This window comes from Pieris napi, chromosome 6, assembly GCF_905475465.1.
Source record: "Pieris napi chromosome 6, ilPieNapi1.2, whole genome shotgun sequence".
Lineage (NCBI taxonomy): Eukaryota > Metazoa > Arthropoda > Insecta > Lepidoptera > Pieridae > Pieris > Pieris napi.
Window position 1 is genome coordinate 2,154,544 of NC_062239.1, and position 18,023 is coordinate 2,172,566.

Sequence of the window (18,023 nt, forward strand, 5' to 3'; positions counted from 1 at the left end):
TTGCTGTTCATTGTAGTGTGTTTCGTATGACAAGCTCGTATCATACACCTCTTGTTTTGTAGTAGCAGGTGGTTCTATTTGTGAATACGACTTCGAAGGCGCTGTAGTAGATATGTATTTACTGTCTTCTCCTGTCACCGTATAAGAAAACTGTGAACTCGTTTCATTCTCACCCCATGTAGATTTCTGTGCTGGAATATTTAAAAAACACCTTGTTATAGAAAACGCTAACGAATTATATAAAGTGGCCAAATAAGCCGTCATACTAAGCTTACGTCCAATAAATTACTAATAAGCACTGCTGAATTCAGATTTGTCAAGGTCAAACGGAAGCTTTTATCTTTCAATGAGTTCGCGTTCATTGCCACAGATAATTAAATTTTCTATAAATATAATATTATTACTAAACCTACACGTGTCATGCTTACTGTGTATAGCTACCACATAGAAAATTTTCTTTTTATTTATTAAAAAAATATTGTTATCCTTATAAACAATATCCGTTTAAATATAATATAAATATTATATTATTCTACCAAGACGCCAATAATAGTTTTATACTCGTAATAGCCGTCAGTGAAGTTTTCGTTGTTATGTTTAGGAATAATAAATACCTGTAGTAGCCGAAGGTGTTGCGTGGGGAGTTTCATTAAAGAATGGTTGCATTCCATCTTCATCACTACAAAAGAAAAAATATATGAATAACTTTTGACTGACTGCGAATCCATGGGTCCCGGGTTCGATCCCCGGCTGAGACGAACGTCGATGTGATGAGCATTTGGTGTTGTGCTTAGATCTTGGGTGTTTAAATATGTATTTATATGTCTATCTATCTATAATATGTATGTATATCCGTTGCCTAGTACCCATAACACAAGCTTCACCAGTTTAGCATGGGACTCGGTCAATTGGTGTGAATTGTAAAAAAAAAACTTTATTATATCTCATATTTTAATTTATTATATTTTTATCAAACCGCCTTTGTAAGAGATAAAGTCTGCATTAGACTCAGTGAAAAAAATGTGTTTTTCCATTTTCATGTCTTCTTTATTATTTTTCTCAGGTCACCGCAGTTTAGTATATAACTCAAATGGAATAAAAAAATTACCTTGTTGTATAAGTATTATCTTGATATTGTTCAATGGCAGTGTCTTGATATTTTTGGTACCCAAATGTCTCATAACCGTAACTAACATCGGGTACCTTTGGTATTCTCTCAGTTTCTGAAACAATGTGAAATCATTATTTTTGTTGACAATATAATCCGCATTTTTCCATTCTCTCGTTATAATTTAGGGACAAGAACACCTGATTGCAATAAGTTGCCGTTTTCATTATTTTAATGACGCTAAATAACTCAGCTTCTTTTAATTGATAGAAAATTATATAGCTGCACTTTTAATATTCCTCGTTATTTTTAAGTTTAAATTACAGTAGGACTTAGTTTGTACGACGATAAATAAATCGAGGAGTTGTATAAATTAATCATTTTACTGACTACAATAGATTATTATACTTTTATCTCTCTTAAATCACTGTCTATTGATAAAATGCTAACGATGCTGGTGCTAGGAGCACAGTTTTATAAATTATCATATATAGATGACGCATTTTAAACTGAGTCAACTTGCAATAAATATGTCACTGACAGTAGGTATGTGCACGCAATGCAACCCGTTATCGATACTTAGCTACCTGCGCACGAACTCTGACTTTAGTAATTATTATAAATGTTTACCTTGCTTGTAAGGCACATTAGTATAGGTGGGTGGCACAGGCTTCTGGCGCTGCGCGGGCGGCCTGGGCAGTCGCCGCCCTCGCCGCCCCCAACCTGATTCGCTGCCCGGCGGAACAGGTAGCGCCCGACCACGCTTTGGTGTCGATGATGGCGTTGCTATTAACAATACAATATACTTAAATTTTACTGGCAATAATTTAATGTATAGCTTAATTGATAATATTCAAATAATGAAACTAATCTACTTTATATACATTTAGGGTCTGTTTCACGATGTATGGATAAAGTACCAAATAGCTATGCAACACATAAATTATTATTTGGAAGATAAATTGTGCTATTTGACATTCATCGGACTAATAACTTATGATGGACTTTATGTGACGTATAGCGCTATCTGACAGTCGTGAAACGCAACAATAGTGTTTATCCTACCAATAAGTAATAAATAGCTAATTTGGAACTTATGTAGACCTTATCCGTACATTGTGAAACAGACCCTTACAATAAAGACTTAAATGTAAGATTAAGATTACTTTCAACAAGCAAGTTTTTAAATTGTTTAATCTTAAAATATAGCTATCTACTCGTACATATTTTTCAATATATTCCAGAAAGTTTTATTGAGCTTTTTGCACATATCATCGCACAAAGCTCTAGTTTGTCAATTTGTATAGAAATATATTTTGTTCATAGTTTTTACCTAGTATTAGTAGTGTTTACCTGGTAAACTTGCAGCAGTCCTTCGCGGCCGTGGTCTGTACGGCGCCATTTCATTGTAGTCTGAATATCGAGATGATGGCGGCAACTGCAATAAATATAATAAAATCTTTGCTCATCTTCATTATATATTGCATTTAAAAGATTTTTAGAGGATTAAAACATGTAACTTACCATTTTGCATGGATTAAATATAGTACATCAAGGTGAGGTACAATTTAAAATATGCCTATAAACAACTCCTAGACTATGTAAAATAATGATTTATAACATTTATTGATTTTCCAAATGATACAAGATTAATAAGGACAAATCATTCGATAGTTCAATAGGTATGATTCCTGGGTCAACGAAATGTCATTATAAATAAATAAATATTCACTGTTTATAATACACGTCTTGCAAAATAATTAAATGGTAATTACAATGAATACTAAAAGAAGTGCCGATGACTAGTTTTTTAGATTGCCTGTTCAATAAAATAATTATTTGCTGTATCCAAAAGTGACTACGAGACTCGCTGTGGACTTACATAGAATATTTCATGATTTCTGCACTAGTACTGCACGCGTAAGTTAAGATGGATACGAAAACAGCCCGAGCTGACATTTCAAGGCCCTTCAGGCAAGATCCAATTTAAATCCTGCACTTTCAGTCAACTGCGCTACTCAAGGGCGGCGTGCATTTCTCATCCCGTTTCAACGACTTTAACGTCATCTCCGATCTCGACTTAACATTATAATAACAAATAAAAATTTGTATTTTTTTTTATGTAATAGGAGGCAAACGGGCAGGAGGCTCACCTGATCTTAAGTGATCTTAGCCCATGGACACTCACAATGCCAGAAGGCTCGCAAGTGCGTTGCCGGCCTTTCAAGAATTGGTACGCTCATTTCTTGAAGGACCTTAAGTCGAATTGGTTCGGTATTACCACGGGATACAGGTTACTCTGTGATTTTTACAATAACACTTAACAGAGCACGTTAAATAAAACCGTTTAAATACCAAGCTATATACGCGGGATCAAAATATTCTTACAGCCAAGGCTAGTAATACCTTTGGTTTTCGAATTTAATGGCAAAAAGTTCAAACCTGTTTGGGAGGCATCTGCGGTAACTGTACAACGGAGGAGCGACGTTTATTAATGAAGTTTTCATACTCGATAGGATTAAGGCCGCACTCGTCGTAAAAGAATCGCTGATCCCACATTCCCATTGGTGGTTCAAATGGGTAGGGATAGCATGGTGCGTCAAAATACTCTTCATAACTTGGCTGGTGTGTGAGATGTGGATGGTCCCTGTATAGTGAAACAATTAGATAATCATATCAAAACTTTATAGCTATCAATTTGAATCGTTTTGTTCCATATAATTATACGAACAGTTTGAAGGGTTTGATTTAAGTCATTTACGATCCAACATTAAAAACGTTTTTGTTATTTTCTGTTACTAAGAAATCTGAATTTCATAATATGCAATAACATTTTTTTTATTCAATTTCTAAAAGTATATATGTAATATATTTCTTCAAATAACATTTTTTTATTAATAGAGTTTTTCATAATTTGGTCAAAATGACTAGTAAAATAATTTTCCACATGGTAACGTAAAAAGTACCATTAGTATTTTATAAATACGCGATTACATTCTATAGTTAATACTTTCAAATTTGACAAAAGATCGTGGATCGTATTGAATGTGTAAATAATTTATCCAAAGACAAATAGGTCCAAACTGGTGCAAGCGTTATATTTAGGTGCTATGCCAAAACCTACCTGGCATGTGACCTAGGCAACATACCTAATAAGTGTAGGCGGTGGAAAAGCGTCATATCCAAAACCTATTCCATCGTCATACAGTGTATTTTGCCTCTCCAAGCTCGGCCTCCTTTGGTCCTCTGAAAAATAACACGAGTTATAAAAAAGAGGCTTAATTTCGACAATTACGACTAATGAACCAGGTAGTATGGTTTTAAATGCCTCCCTGGCTCAGTGATTAACGAGCATAGTATTGGGGACTTAAAAAGTTAAACCAGGTCCAAAACGAGTTTGATTCCCGAGTAGCAAATAGTTCAAGAGTAACGAACAGTGATAAGATACCGCCGTTGAATATTCTAAACACAGATAGATAGTAAGGATGATCTTAGATAATATAATTGAAGTACTAGCTGCCCCCGCGAACTTCGTTTCTCCTTAATGTGATTTTACTTAGCCAACCTTTTTAGTACATACCAACATGGAACATTTTGCTATGCTACCACAGAGACTGTTCGGTTTTCCGGAATTTTTAGGTTTTTCTGTGAATTTTTTCTATTTAACCTCAGAGTTAAACCATAAGTATTTAATTAACAAATGAGGGTTACTTGTAGAGGGGTGAAAATTAGAGGTTGTATGTGTTTTTGTATGATGTATCATAAAATTTTTTTCTAAAAAATAAAAATAAATTTTTAGGGACATCAGTTAGGGGTTTGAAATATAGATATTAGCCGGTTCTTAGACATACTGAATTCGCATAAAAAATTCATAAGAATCGGTTGAGCCGCTTCGAAGGAGTATGGGAACGAACATTGTGACACGAGAATTTTATATATATAGAGATAATATATTATGTAAAAAGTACCTGCTGATTGCCAGTCAGCAGCTGTCCGCCACGATATAGCGGATTCGACGCTCGCCTGTGCGTGTAGCTGTGACCACGTATCTATCCTGGAAATATAAGTTTGCAACATTATTAAATATATATATGCGTATATTGAGATAAATGTATTGAAATCTTTACACAAAAGATGCCAAAGTAAAAGACAATAAAGTGAAGCAAAACACCAAACTTGAAACAATAATATTATTTACGTTTTAGCTACTCAGGGAAAATGTGGCATTCTAGCAATCAAATAATTAAGAAATTAGTCCAGTAATTTTTGAGTTTATTCATTACAAATCTACAAAAACACTGACTTTTCTCTATATAATATCTATACTAGGTTATAAAACTATTAAGTGTAATTTGTTAATTTCACAAATATTGCCAACACTTAGACACCTCACCTCAAATTCAAAACTAAATATTAATTAAATATCGGTAAGCAAACTGTCTTCATAGTGGGCAAGCAATTCGTCACCGAGGTACCAGTCAAAGATGGCACTATTGGTCAATCGGAATTGAGAACTACCTCGTATCTATTTATTTGTCAACTTGATAACCAATTCATATATTCTCATAGACAATCATAAATATTTCAAACATATTACCTATTTGTTCTTGGCTGACTATTATAATACAATGGGTCCGTATCGCCATGCAAATGATATTCTTCACGCTCGTATGAATTTTCTCTGGATGCTTCCAAAGATCTCTGAAATTACATAAATAATATTTTAATTGTTACAAATATTTTGTTCTAAATGTATTTGCATTTTAATAGTTTTTTTTAAATAAGAATGATCACGCATTATTATATCAAATTCAGTTTGTAAATAATACAACACTAAAACTTTCTATAAACTTATGTCCCAAGTCCACTAACGATTATCATCGGCAACAGTGAAAATGGTCATACAGTTCATAATAGTGTTAATGAATCTTTATTAACTAGACTATATAGTGCGTTCATTATTTAATGAGTAAGTAACAACATCATTTAACCATAATCGCATAAAAATCATATATTTTACTTTAAATAAACTTCTAATATTCCAGATTTATAAATAGAAGTTCAAGAGCAACATCCGTCACAGCTAAATAGCAGATTATCGCTAATAAGTAGCTTCTTTTAGACAGGCAACCGTTTATTTATATGTTCTGTGTAAAGCTGGGTTTTAATATGCTCGGTTTGTGACGATATCTTAGTAATAAGTATCTCACACTAAATGTATGAAACCCATTCCGCTTTGATGCATCATGTTTTATGTTTTGGCTTTGTGATTTTTTATTTATCTTAGAATTTTGCACAGCAGTGTTGGAAGGACAACATCGTGAGGAAACCTGCTTGCATTAGAACTCATAAGTCGACGGTGTGTGTCAAGCACAGGAGGCTGATCCCCTACTTGCCTATTAGATTGACAAATGATCATGAAACAGATACATAAATCTAAGCTAAAAAAGTTGTAGTGCCACTGATTTATTTTTTGTATTAAGAATTTAAATAATAATCAACCTGTGGCGTATGCATCTGATGGGCAGCGTTTCTGAACTGTGACGCGCTGCAGTTGGGATGCTGCCCGACTGGAAAGTTGAGGTCCGACGTGTAGTCAGAATCCTCTGAGTAACCCGCTGGAACCACAAAGAAACTAGCTATTATTATATTCCAAAATTGGCATAAAAATAACATAATGAACTAAACTTAATCGGTTACGTCCAAAGTTCTTTGATGTTCTTTTATAATATTAATATTTTTTAGTTCTGTCGAATAAGTACAAATTTTGTAGCACAAAAATATCTAACCCCCCGTTAATGTTATTGCCAGAAAGACCATTAAAGCATTTTATTAAACGTAAATACGCAAATTTTGAAATAATATTTTATTAAATTTATAGGGTATTTTTCAGTTATGTTCGATGTCATATATCAAAACAACTATTAAAATGGAAACTACGAACACTTCAATAAATTCGAAGATAAAACTCTACTGAGTTCAAGTTTAACCACTGAAAAGTAGACTAAATAAACTACAAACTTTATTGAACGAGAAATAAAAGGTCAAACTTAAAGTGATAATGGTGAAAGCTTGTATCTATAAGACGCTATGTAACTTCAAGAGAAATAAAGCATCAGAGTATCCAATAATTCAATTTATATAAAGTAAATAATTTATGAAGATATGTTATAATGATTGATATCCAATTTCGGTACATATCATTCAACACATTTAATTTATATCAAATAAATACAACTTTGTTTCATTCAGTAAAGTAATCACCACTAATAGGATTTAAATTATTTGACTTTATCAGCCTCTTGCCGCTGCAATAAAATTAACATTTAATACTGTTACTATCGAGACAAATGATGTTTTTATTTATTTATAGCCGCACCACCAAGACCACACATAAGAAAAAAAACAAGTTAAACAAATTAGAACAAAAAACGCTGTCGACACAATAATAATGCTTATAATATAATTAGCTGATCCGGCAAACGTCGTTTTGCCATGTATATCATTTTTAAGAAAAAAAGGGGTTGATCGTGGTCGGGTGAAAATTAGGGGTTGTATGTATTTTTTAATGTTGTATCATAAAAAAATAAAATTATCTAAAAATTCAAAAAAAATCATTTAGGGGTGGACCCATTTAGGGGGATGAAAAATAGATGTTGTCCGATTTTCAGACATACCCAATACGCACACAAAATTTCATGAGAATCGGTCAAGCCGTTTCGGAGGAGTTTAACTACAAACACCGCGACACGAGGATTTTATATATTAGATGAGTAGGTTTACATTAATCAAAAATAACAAATAATAACTCAGAACCTAAGTCAAGTGCTGACAGAATGCCTTCCTATAATCATGGCAATGAGCGGGCCGAACAAATACTAGATCGTCCAAACCTGCATCTTTCTAAAATTAATTACGATGGACTACTTTAGTTAAAGTTCTAGTTCTAGTCATTCTAGTTTCTGTTATTCTTCCGTTATTATTGATCTAAATTCATTTACTGTTTAAAAGATACAATAGTGTTATATAGTACTTGTATACTAACTCTAACAATTTATTGGCTCAAATACTATTTAATGGAAGTTTAGAGCGTTGCAGAAAATTTCTGTGAAAATATTTATTGTTCGTACATAGCAATAAAATAACTTTCGATTATACCGTATTTATATCGGGTTTAGAAGTTATTATTGATATTGTCGATACTTACAATGTGCAACGTACTGAAGTTGCCTTCGAGCTTGCTCAGCGCGCTCCGCATCAAGAGCACCATTGAGCAAGTCCAGTTTGCGTTGCAGATCAGCCCCGCCAGTGCCTTCCGCGTCTGAAACCATTAGTTTGATTTAAAAATAACGCTGGAGTTATACAAATTAGTATTGGCTCGGATCCTTCGCTGTTCTGAGTCTTAAGGACTGAGGGAACGAAGAGAGAGACACCTATGCTGTTTGACCAAATAAGTCGAAAGGACTTAAATATTCATTATCTTCACAACGTACTATTGCACTTCAAATTTTTTTTTAAAGAATAGCATTTAGTTCCAGCGCACAAATATACAGTATTGACAATATTCTTAAACTACATATTACTATTAACTACTATATTACTATAATTAAAATGGGTAAATAAAAAATTCAAACAAATTTTAAACGTTTGGTCCTTGTGGCAGTGCACCTTAAATGATGGCAGTATTTCCTCTCTATATTGCGATACTTATTCGTTGAGCGAGGAAAGCTCCATATTTATTAACTTATACGTATGAATGTGAATAAACAAGACAAACGGGTAACAAACTCTAGGCCACTCTTTTGCTTTAGACCCTGTTGAGCAATCTCTCAGTGATCATCAACTGTGTTACATATTTTGGTATAAACAATATATAAACAAGCCTCAAATAGCTAGTGATTTTTTTTCTCTATCACTCTCGTATAAATAAAGCATACAAATTGTAGTCATATTCGTTTTTTATAACACTAGTAAGCTAGCAATAAACAATAAGATTTAACTTGAAAATATGGAAAAGGACAGATAAATGTTTTATTACTAACATAATTGTTTTATGAACCACATTTACGTTCCAACAAAATTGACGTACATATGTAATGGTTACAACAAGCGTAAAGAGAAGAGGTTAGATTAAACTATACTAAACGGCCGGTAACGCACCTGACAGTCTTGGAGTATGCGGCCTTATAACCTATCAGGTGAGTCTCTTGTCCCTCTGCTCTATATAAACTATTCCCACCTCTCTCACTTTACCAAATTATTTTTCGTTGCTTTTGAGAGATCAATTACTAATACTGACATCCTTATTATTTACGTATTCTATAATTTCGCAACGTAGTGTGAAATTCTAAATTACAAAGTAATTACCACAGTTATGTATCCATATATTGTGGATTTATGTCTCATGTTACAACGACATAATTTGCGTGTATTAGCGTGACAATACCGTATTAAAATTGTGTAACCTTAATAATGCTTTATAAGTGTATTAATAACTCAATGAAAACGGCTTATACAAAGCTGATTGTAAAAATCCACTTAATTAAAGTCCCAATTTTCCAGACAAACATTGCTTTCTAACTGAAAACTGGTCTGGAAGAGATCGCTTAATAACGATAGTGTCGGTTATACTCAAATATACAAATGTGACACCGTGTCTTAAAAACTTATTAATCAAAGTTCTGCAGTAAATGTAAAATTAGAAGCTTTTAATATGTATTTTTGTATGTATTTCTTTATTGACGATCATAAGTGTACATTGTGTTACGTACTTCAATAATATTAGGTCCTTACATTTGAAATTGGCGTGTTATCGTACTGGCCACTTTGACCTCTCTCTCCTGTTTGGTTAAGAATTCCAAATTTTTTTTTTCGAAAATCATGATTCATTTCAATTTCCCGTTTTAATTTTTATCTTTGTGTCCTCTATTTATAAAATGGAAAACATGAAATATCGCGTTATTTACGAGTTCCACCGTACAAAAATGCCAGTTATATACAGAAAAATGGCCTATATTCGAGTATATATCGGTATAATAAGGATTACATTAATTTTATGTTATTATTATATTTAATATTAGTACACGACCTCCGTCAGAGTGAAGGCCTCCTTCAAATTTTGATCCCACTGGGCCATTCCAAGTAAGGGCCTTTTTGACTCATCTGTCATCACAAACGCGGGCAATGTGAGCAGCTCATTTCCACTTTAACTTTTTTAAGTGAGTTACGACGTCAGTTATTTTTTATAGGCCGCACTGTGTTTAACTGTTTCATTGTATTTCATTTTCATCCGAAGAATAGGACTAGTATTGTCGCTTACAATTTATTACAAAAGGTGTATAACATGAAATAGTTGTATGTACCTTCTAACGCATAGCTTGTTGTTATTGAGAATCACAAGCCTACGGCGGATCCATGCCCGTCACAGCAACGCCTCGAGACGCGTTTCATCAAAGACTAACTATATTTAGAAACTTGTAGGACAGCTTTTAAGTACATAATCTTTACGTCGTATAAGCGTCGTTATTAATACTTTTAATACTAAGTAAAGATTTGATTAGTTAAAGTTATATTATAGATTTGATATATTATAGAATCTAAAGTAAAAAAAGGGTGCGTGTGCTTATGTACGCGCGTAAGAAGTTATACTTCTTTGACATTATTAAAAATAGTTTTTGAATCCATGCAAATGATTAATTACAATTAAATAATCAAAGACTGGAAAAGGAGTCATCATAGTTAATAAAGTTCAGTTTACGTTTGAAAAATTAAATAAATAAATACATACATAAATCCTATTATTATTCGAATGTTGTTTTTAAATTATGTCCAATGCCGTAGCATCTTCCGCATCTTCATTCTGTTAATTTTGTGTCACGGTGCGCGCGCATCGTAAAACTTCACTGTCATCAATTTTTCATAACGCGCCTAAATAAGTATAACTTCAAAAACATAGTTTATTGCTTACAAAGTTGTCAGTGGACTAGATTTCATAGACAAGTTCTAACTAACTTAATATTGACATTATAAAAAGTCAGTTTTAAAAATACAATTGTTTTACTGTAATCGTGTATAAAAATGTAAAATGCCGTGCCTATAAAAATAATTATTCTAAAAACAGCCCTTCGTAGATCACAACACCCGATTAATACATTTTAATATAAAATAATGTCGGCACGCAACGAAAATAAAAAATTGAAATACCTAACGCTCACTACTATTTATAATCTTTACTCAGTTGCTTGATTTGCTTGTGTCTCATATACTAAGTGTATACGTTCACCTATTCTATATAAAAATATACGGTAATAAGTTCTACCCCTTGTTTAATGTAGCTTGAATTGATTATTTAATGTTTTGTCCTTATCACTCTCGTTGTATTAACGTTCGATTTAACCTTATTATAAAGCTACCCTTTTAAAAATTATTTATCTTTTTCCCACAAAAACAATGATATTCAGACATTAAGTGTAGTATACTTTTTTTTTTTCATTACAGCGAAAACACCATTTGACAGGAAAAGATAAAAGATAATTATAGAGTGCTAGATAGACTTTCATATATGATAATTTAATAACATATTACATACACGGGATATTATGCTAATCGTTCAAATTAAAAATTATAACGATTCTAACAAGAATAGCATAAAAGTCCAATTAAGCATAAATGCAGTAACCTTGTTATAAAACTATGCTTTGAGTCACGTAAAATACGACCTTATGTAAAAATAGGCTTTGATGGAAGAGGAAATTGCATAATTACGTAAGTCAGATTTTAATGAACGTCATTGAAATCATTCAATAATGTCAACGAATTGCTGATTTAATGATCAATTGTTTAAAATACACCTTCATTTTCTTTTATTTAATTTAAATAATAACTATTCTTCCTCTTCTCCAACACATCCATTTTTGTACCTACAATGTCTGTTTCCTCAGGGTGTTTTTGCTTCACTGTGGCCAATGTTATTTGCACTCATTGAAATAAAACTTTAATTGTAAAAAGCTTGGACGTTCGATCTAAGAGTGAGTGAATGTACTATTATTATAATAATACTAGTGGACCCGACAGACGTTGTCCTGCATGATATTTCAAGCAATTAGTAAAGCAAAGTATGAAAGTACCGACTGCAGCGCCATCTGGCGGGCTGATTTGTGAATCTAAACCATTCCCAGATCCCCTTGAACACACACAAAAAATTTCATCAAAATCGGTCCAGTCGTTTGAGAGAAGTTCAGTGGCATACACACTCACAGAAGAATTATATGTATAAAGATTTATTATTAATTAATAAATAGGTATTTATACGGCATCATATGTGACCTTTTTATAAAAATACGCATGATAAGGACGTTCGTCGTTCACGTCAAAAGTCAAGAAGAAGCAACTGGTACTTACCATATTATTACAATACAATTACTCCCATAATTTGATCAATAAATCATGTCACATCACAAACTTAATTGGTTTCTAATGCCCGAGACGAAAATAGATTTCGTGGAAGAAATTGGGTCAAAGGAAAGTTACAGGTCGAAGATGCGGGTTAATGGGGCCTTACTATACATGTTTATTTATAATTGATCCTACAAAATTCGTCTTATTATCTACAAGGTAAAGCGTATATTTTTTAGAGATCTGGCTGTTCCGAATTTGGAAAAACTTTATGTTGCTTGTATTGAAAGATATAATTTTATGACGATCGGCTTCAGTTTCGTTGGCTATTTTATTTTGTTGCTCACGCAAATTAACATCTCACGTAACGTCTATGTTACATACGAATTTACCTTTTTGTGATCATATAGTTTTTTAAACACCGAAGACATCATTTAAAAGAAATCAAAAAAAATTAGTGGCGCTAAAACCTTTTTAGGTCTCAGAAGTCTGTATATGTTTCATGGTCAATCTAATAGGCAAGTAGATGATCAGCCACCTGTGCCCGACACACGCCGTCGACTTTTTGGGTCTAAGGCAAGCCGGATTCTTCACGAAGTTTTCGTTATCCGTTAGAGCGAATGTTAAATGAGCACTCAAAAAGAAAGTCAATTGGTGCACAGCCATCAATCAGTGTTTATTTATTTCGTACTCCTAGAGCAATTATATATTATATTTAATTTAAAACAATTATACGAAACATATAGCCAATGGAATACTTAATATAAACAAAAAGGTTCAAATATTACATAAGGAAAAACTATTCAAATAATCAAAATTATTCAGTACAATTAAACTAAGTAATACCTAATTTGGCTGTGTTGTGTAATAGTGTAAAAGTGAGGGTACGTATGTATGTGAGTGTGTGTATGTGGGGTGTGCTCAAGATGCAGGTGATTTTGCGCTATGGATATTCTTAATACTACTTTTAAGCATATTCCGCGATAACTGAAATAAGTCAAGGCTTAAATATTGGTAATTGTATGGCCAGGCTGCGTTGTATATATATAAGATTATATATTTTATTTTACATGGAATTGTTGAAATTCAAATAAACAATTGTGTTCCTCTGAAAATAAAGAAACGACATTAAAAGTATATTATTAAAATTATCAATTCCTTTCTGTCTAACTTCAAACTGCTTTTTCCAACCACGATGGCTGATAGCGCCATCTAGTACATAATAAAGAAACACAAGTTTCTTAACATATACTTAACTTATAATTATATATATATATATTTGTTCTATATATACACATCATACCTTTTACTTAGCTAGGACGTATACATTAATTTAATTAATATATGTGATAAAGTCCTACCTACGATTCCGAACAGAAACGACAACCTAAATTAATTTTAACAAAGTTAGAGTTATGTCCTAAGTGAATATCTCTCTTGGGGCACATTCTTTACACTGGGCATCACATGTATCGTTTAGCCCAAACACAGTCCAGTATTAAATCCTTGCCTCAAACCAATTAGCTGAAATCTTGAAACTTAAGTACCAGAATATTTACTCTTTTCTTTTTAATTTGTAAGTCACGATCGAGTCTTCTTCAAACTATTTTAATCTCAACTTCTACACCATTCTAAGTTTTATTGGTATTCCAGTTTCTTATCAGATTCTTTAATGAGTTTTCTTGATTTTTAATTAAATCCGAACATAGCCTCTAGAACTAGTGCATCAACAACCTAATTGATAAGTGCAGATGGGTATTTAACTTTCAATAATTTGTGTGAGCCAATTAACGGTGACTATAAAACTAACCTTTTTGAGTAAGCTGTATAGTTGTATAAGTAATGTGTTCGCTTTATAAATAATAATAGTTATTGATTTATTAAAGCTGACAATTATGAGTCCATTATTGTGTTAGTTACAATATTGTCCTAAATATTTTATTAGCTTTAGTATATTCAATCATAAAATTAAAATTAATTATAAAAGCACACATCACCGCAACAAAACCACACACACACAGTTAAAAGAAATTAAGCAAGGAAGAAGGTTTTTAGTAGATCTAAAAAAATATAATATTTTTAAAAATGATTGAATAAAAAAAAAATTTTTTGGTTAAACGTTGGCTGTAAATCAATTAATTAAACAATAGTCTAACCAATACAAATGATTATTTAATCAGTCCTTTTTAAGCTATTGCATAGATTTTATGGCGGGCTTTGAGCGCGGCGATCGAAATTTCGTAACGAAAATAAACCTAATACACGATGACGTAACGTGACGTCTCACGTCAGTCTGGCGTGATCGATGACGTAACGTAAGCGCAGCAGGTACGCGTTAGAGTGAGACAGACTATATAGGCGTGTTAGTCTGAGTCTGGTAAAGTGGTAGATTGAATTAATATAAAAAAAAATTGCATTAATAAATAATTATAATTGCATAAGTTGATAGAAAATGCTATGCAATAGCTTTACCGCGGCAGTCCCCGAGTGCCACACGTTTTTTTTTTTAAATTAGCGCGTTTAATCAATTATAGTATTCACGGGAAGAGAAGAATACTTGTACTATATTTAATAGTAGACGTAAAACAAGAGCTATCTTGTACCTCTAACAAAAAGTTTAAATAGAAAGCAAAATAGTCTGTATGGAACTACAGACCAGGGCATTTAGACAAAATACGACAGGCGTAACACACTATACTATCTGTGAGCCAGATACTAATATACTATATACTAATTTATATCTTGCTCACAGATCACATCATCATTTTCAAATAAACTATGTATATTGGCTTTGACTTATGTCAAATATTCCAGAAATCAAGCAAAAGCGATTACAGAACGTGGTCTTAGAAACACGAAGGGGATTTGATTTATGGTATGCATGCGTGACAGTTTTCTTCACGTTTCAGTTATGAAAATATGATTATACCAAGATGATCGGTTATGGATATTTCGTATTGAGCATTTCTTTTCAACCTCGTAATTAGCTACTTATATATATTAATAATAACTAAGATTAGTTTTTACAGTTTTAGTAGTAGATTTTAGTTAGTATTGTATAATATTGGTGTTATGTATACTTGTATATAATATTTTTGGTTATAAGACTCTCAGCCTTGCGATTCTGTAACTCACTTTTCGAACTCGCACAGCAGTCATTTTACGATTTGGCATTCTGATAAACAATAAACTACAAGCTCCTTAACAGAATGCCAATTCGTAAAATGCTGCTTCACGACTAATTTGAGCGCGACCGCCGCTGCGAAAACCGCTGTGCGAGTTCAAAAAGTGAGTTACTGAATCGCAAGGTAATATTTCTTGTTTTTAGTTTTGATACTAGGTTGCCAGGAAGTTAAATCGCTTGTTAGCGATAAAACCACCGGTTGCCTAATAACTTTTACAACCTGTTTGCAACAAGTAACAAAGTGTAAAATAAATAATACATAGAAAAAAATTATCATTAATCAATTCGGTAAATAAAAAAAAACCATTCACAATGATCCGAAAAGTGTTACCTACCTTTTTATAACCTCCCCTATAACTCCTTTAGTTAAATATTTTAAACAAACTCAAGAACTATTTTCGATCTTGTTCTTGTTACACCCGCGAGGGGGTGTTCAAGCCCGTTCGCAGCTTGGCTTGGCTCGTGTCATGCTAATACAGAGCGGTACGGGGGCAGGCCTTTAGCCCTTGATGAGAGCTGCAGCGCGCGAAGAGACAGAGGCCTCGACTCGAAGCAGCCACGCAAGAACTAATTCTATATTTAAATGTGTCAAGGCTGTTTTTCTGTGTGCGTGTCTCATAGATGCCGGTTTCTTCAGAAAGCTTTTCTCCACTATTACGATTGTGACTTTTATAATGGGATCCGGATTTGATCAACTGACTAACTTCACACTGTTCGCATAAAACGGTATTATGATATTTAAACTTCATAATATAAATTTGACATTAAAAGAACCTAAGTCATATGTAAAGTCCATAATCACAGGTAAACATTGGTATATGTCTCATTCTTCGTGTATTAAACTCATATAAAAGTTATAAAATCATTTTTACGCCTTAATAAAAGAAGCGATTTTATTTCTAACGAAACGAGGGACATTAAGGGACCTTTACGACTTTCGGAATTATCCTTTATGTATCATATCTATGTATATCTATCATATCTATATTCTATATATATATATTTACAAATATAGTTCTCCAATGTTTATCTCCCAATACGGCTGGTCACCGCGGGGGATAATGACTATAACCCTCCATCTCCACTACAAAACCTCTACATATGCACTTACAATGCTAAATCTCTTCTATCAAATGAAAGATTATTATGACGAACCACCAAACTATTCCAATAAAGGTTTATAACAATACATTACAATATGTACAAAGCTATGTTTACCAGGGTCAACAAGTATCTTTCTCAAAGACAAGACACGAAGATGAGGTTTAAAGACGAGTCAACATAACCTGGAATAAATTCTGGAGCAATAAAGAAACCCTTAAATCAGAATAAATTAATTTAATACCTTGTCTTACATATGGCTGTCAGACATGGATTTACAATAACTACACCAAAAACTTAAAAAAGTGTGCCAGAGAGCGATGGAAAGGAGTCTACTAAAAATACAAAGACAACATCGGAAAAGAATTACAGAAATAAGGAAAACAACAAAAATAATAATCGACGCTTTAGACAAAAATGGAATTGGGCGGATCATATTGCACGCATGGACAAAAAAAATGGACACCAAGGATAACTACCTGGCAAATAAAAGATTAAAAGGTAGACCAAAGGAAAAATGGATCACCAAAGCAAAAGACAAGACAGATGTGGAGCAAAATGGAGGAGGCCTTTACCCCGTAGAGGGGTCCATAATGATTTATGATTTATAAAAATGAAGTATAATTTTGATTCTTTTTAATTTATTTATCATTTAAAATTTATACACATTGAAATTATAAATTATGATTGGAATTTAAATTTAAGGATTATAAATAGTGATATTGTATTTTGCATGCATGCACATATTATGTAATAATGAATCATATACTTGTTTAATATATTATTCATTATGGAAATAAAGAGGCTATAATAATAATAAGTCTCACAACATTCGTTGAAGAATAAAATAATCATTTTTTTTTTCCTTCTTCGTAGTTGGTCTGAAGCGTATAACGTGATGTCGTAATATATAATTGTAAACCAGCAAACTCATCGTCTACTAAATACGATTAAGAAAGCTGACGTTGTTACCTATCTACTCATGTGGCGGCTTATTTTATTATCAACTAGCTGGTGCTCGCAACTTCTTCTGCGCAGGATTAAAATAATATTGGCGAAGTGTAGCGTGAAAGACATATTTAATCTACTTTAAATAACAGAAGCGATAAAAGTTTATATTTAATTTTTATTACTACAAAATGTGCATATGAAATAAATTACCAATTTTTATTGTAGTTAACCATAACTAACTACTACTATTTGGGCTATAATGCCTAACATATAATTCATAGTCAT

The 18,023-nt window shown here is 32.6% G+C and overlaps 1 protein-coding gene across 1 annotated transcript; it reads right to left on the reverse strand.

Annotated features, from left to right (window-relative positions):
- Window positions 1-11: 11 nt before the first annotated feature.
- LOC125050604 lies at window positions 12-5,162 on the reverse strand. Its single transcript, XM_047650557.1, has 8 exons — window positions 5,077-5,162; window positions 4,258-4,354; window positions 3,551-3,755; window positions 2,462-2,546; window positions 1,739-1,894; window positions 1,109-1,223; window positions 615-679; window positions 12-191 (listed from the first exon to the last, which is right to left on the reverse strand). The coding sequence occupies exons 2-8, from the start codon at window positions 4,286-4,288 to the stop codon at window positions 135-137; spliced, it is 714 nt and encodes a 237-aa protein (XP_047506513.1). The 5' UTR covers window positions 4,289-4,354; window positions 5,077-5,162; the 3' UTR covers window positions 12-134.
- Between the last annotated feature and the right edge of the window lie 12,861 nt (window positions 5,163-18,023).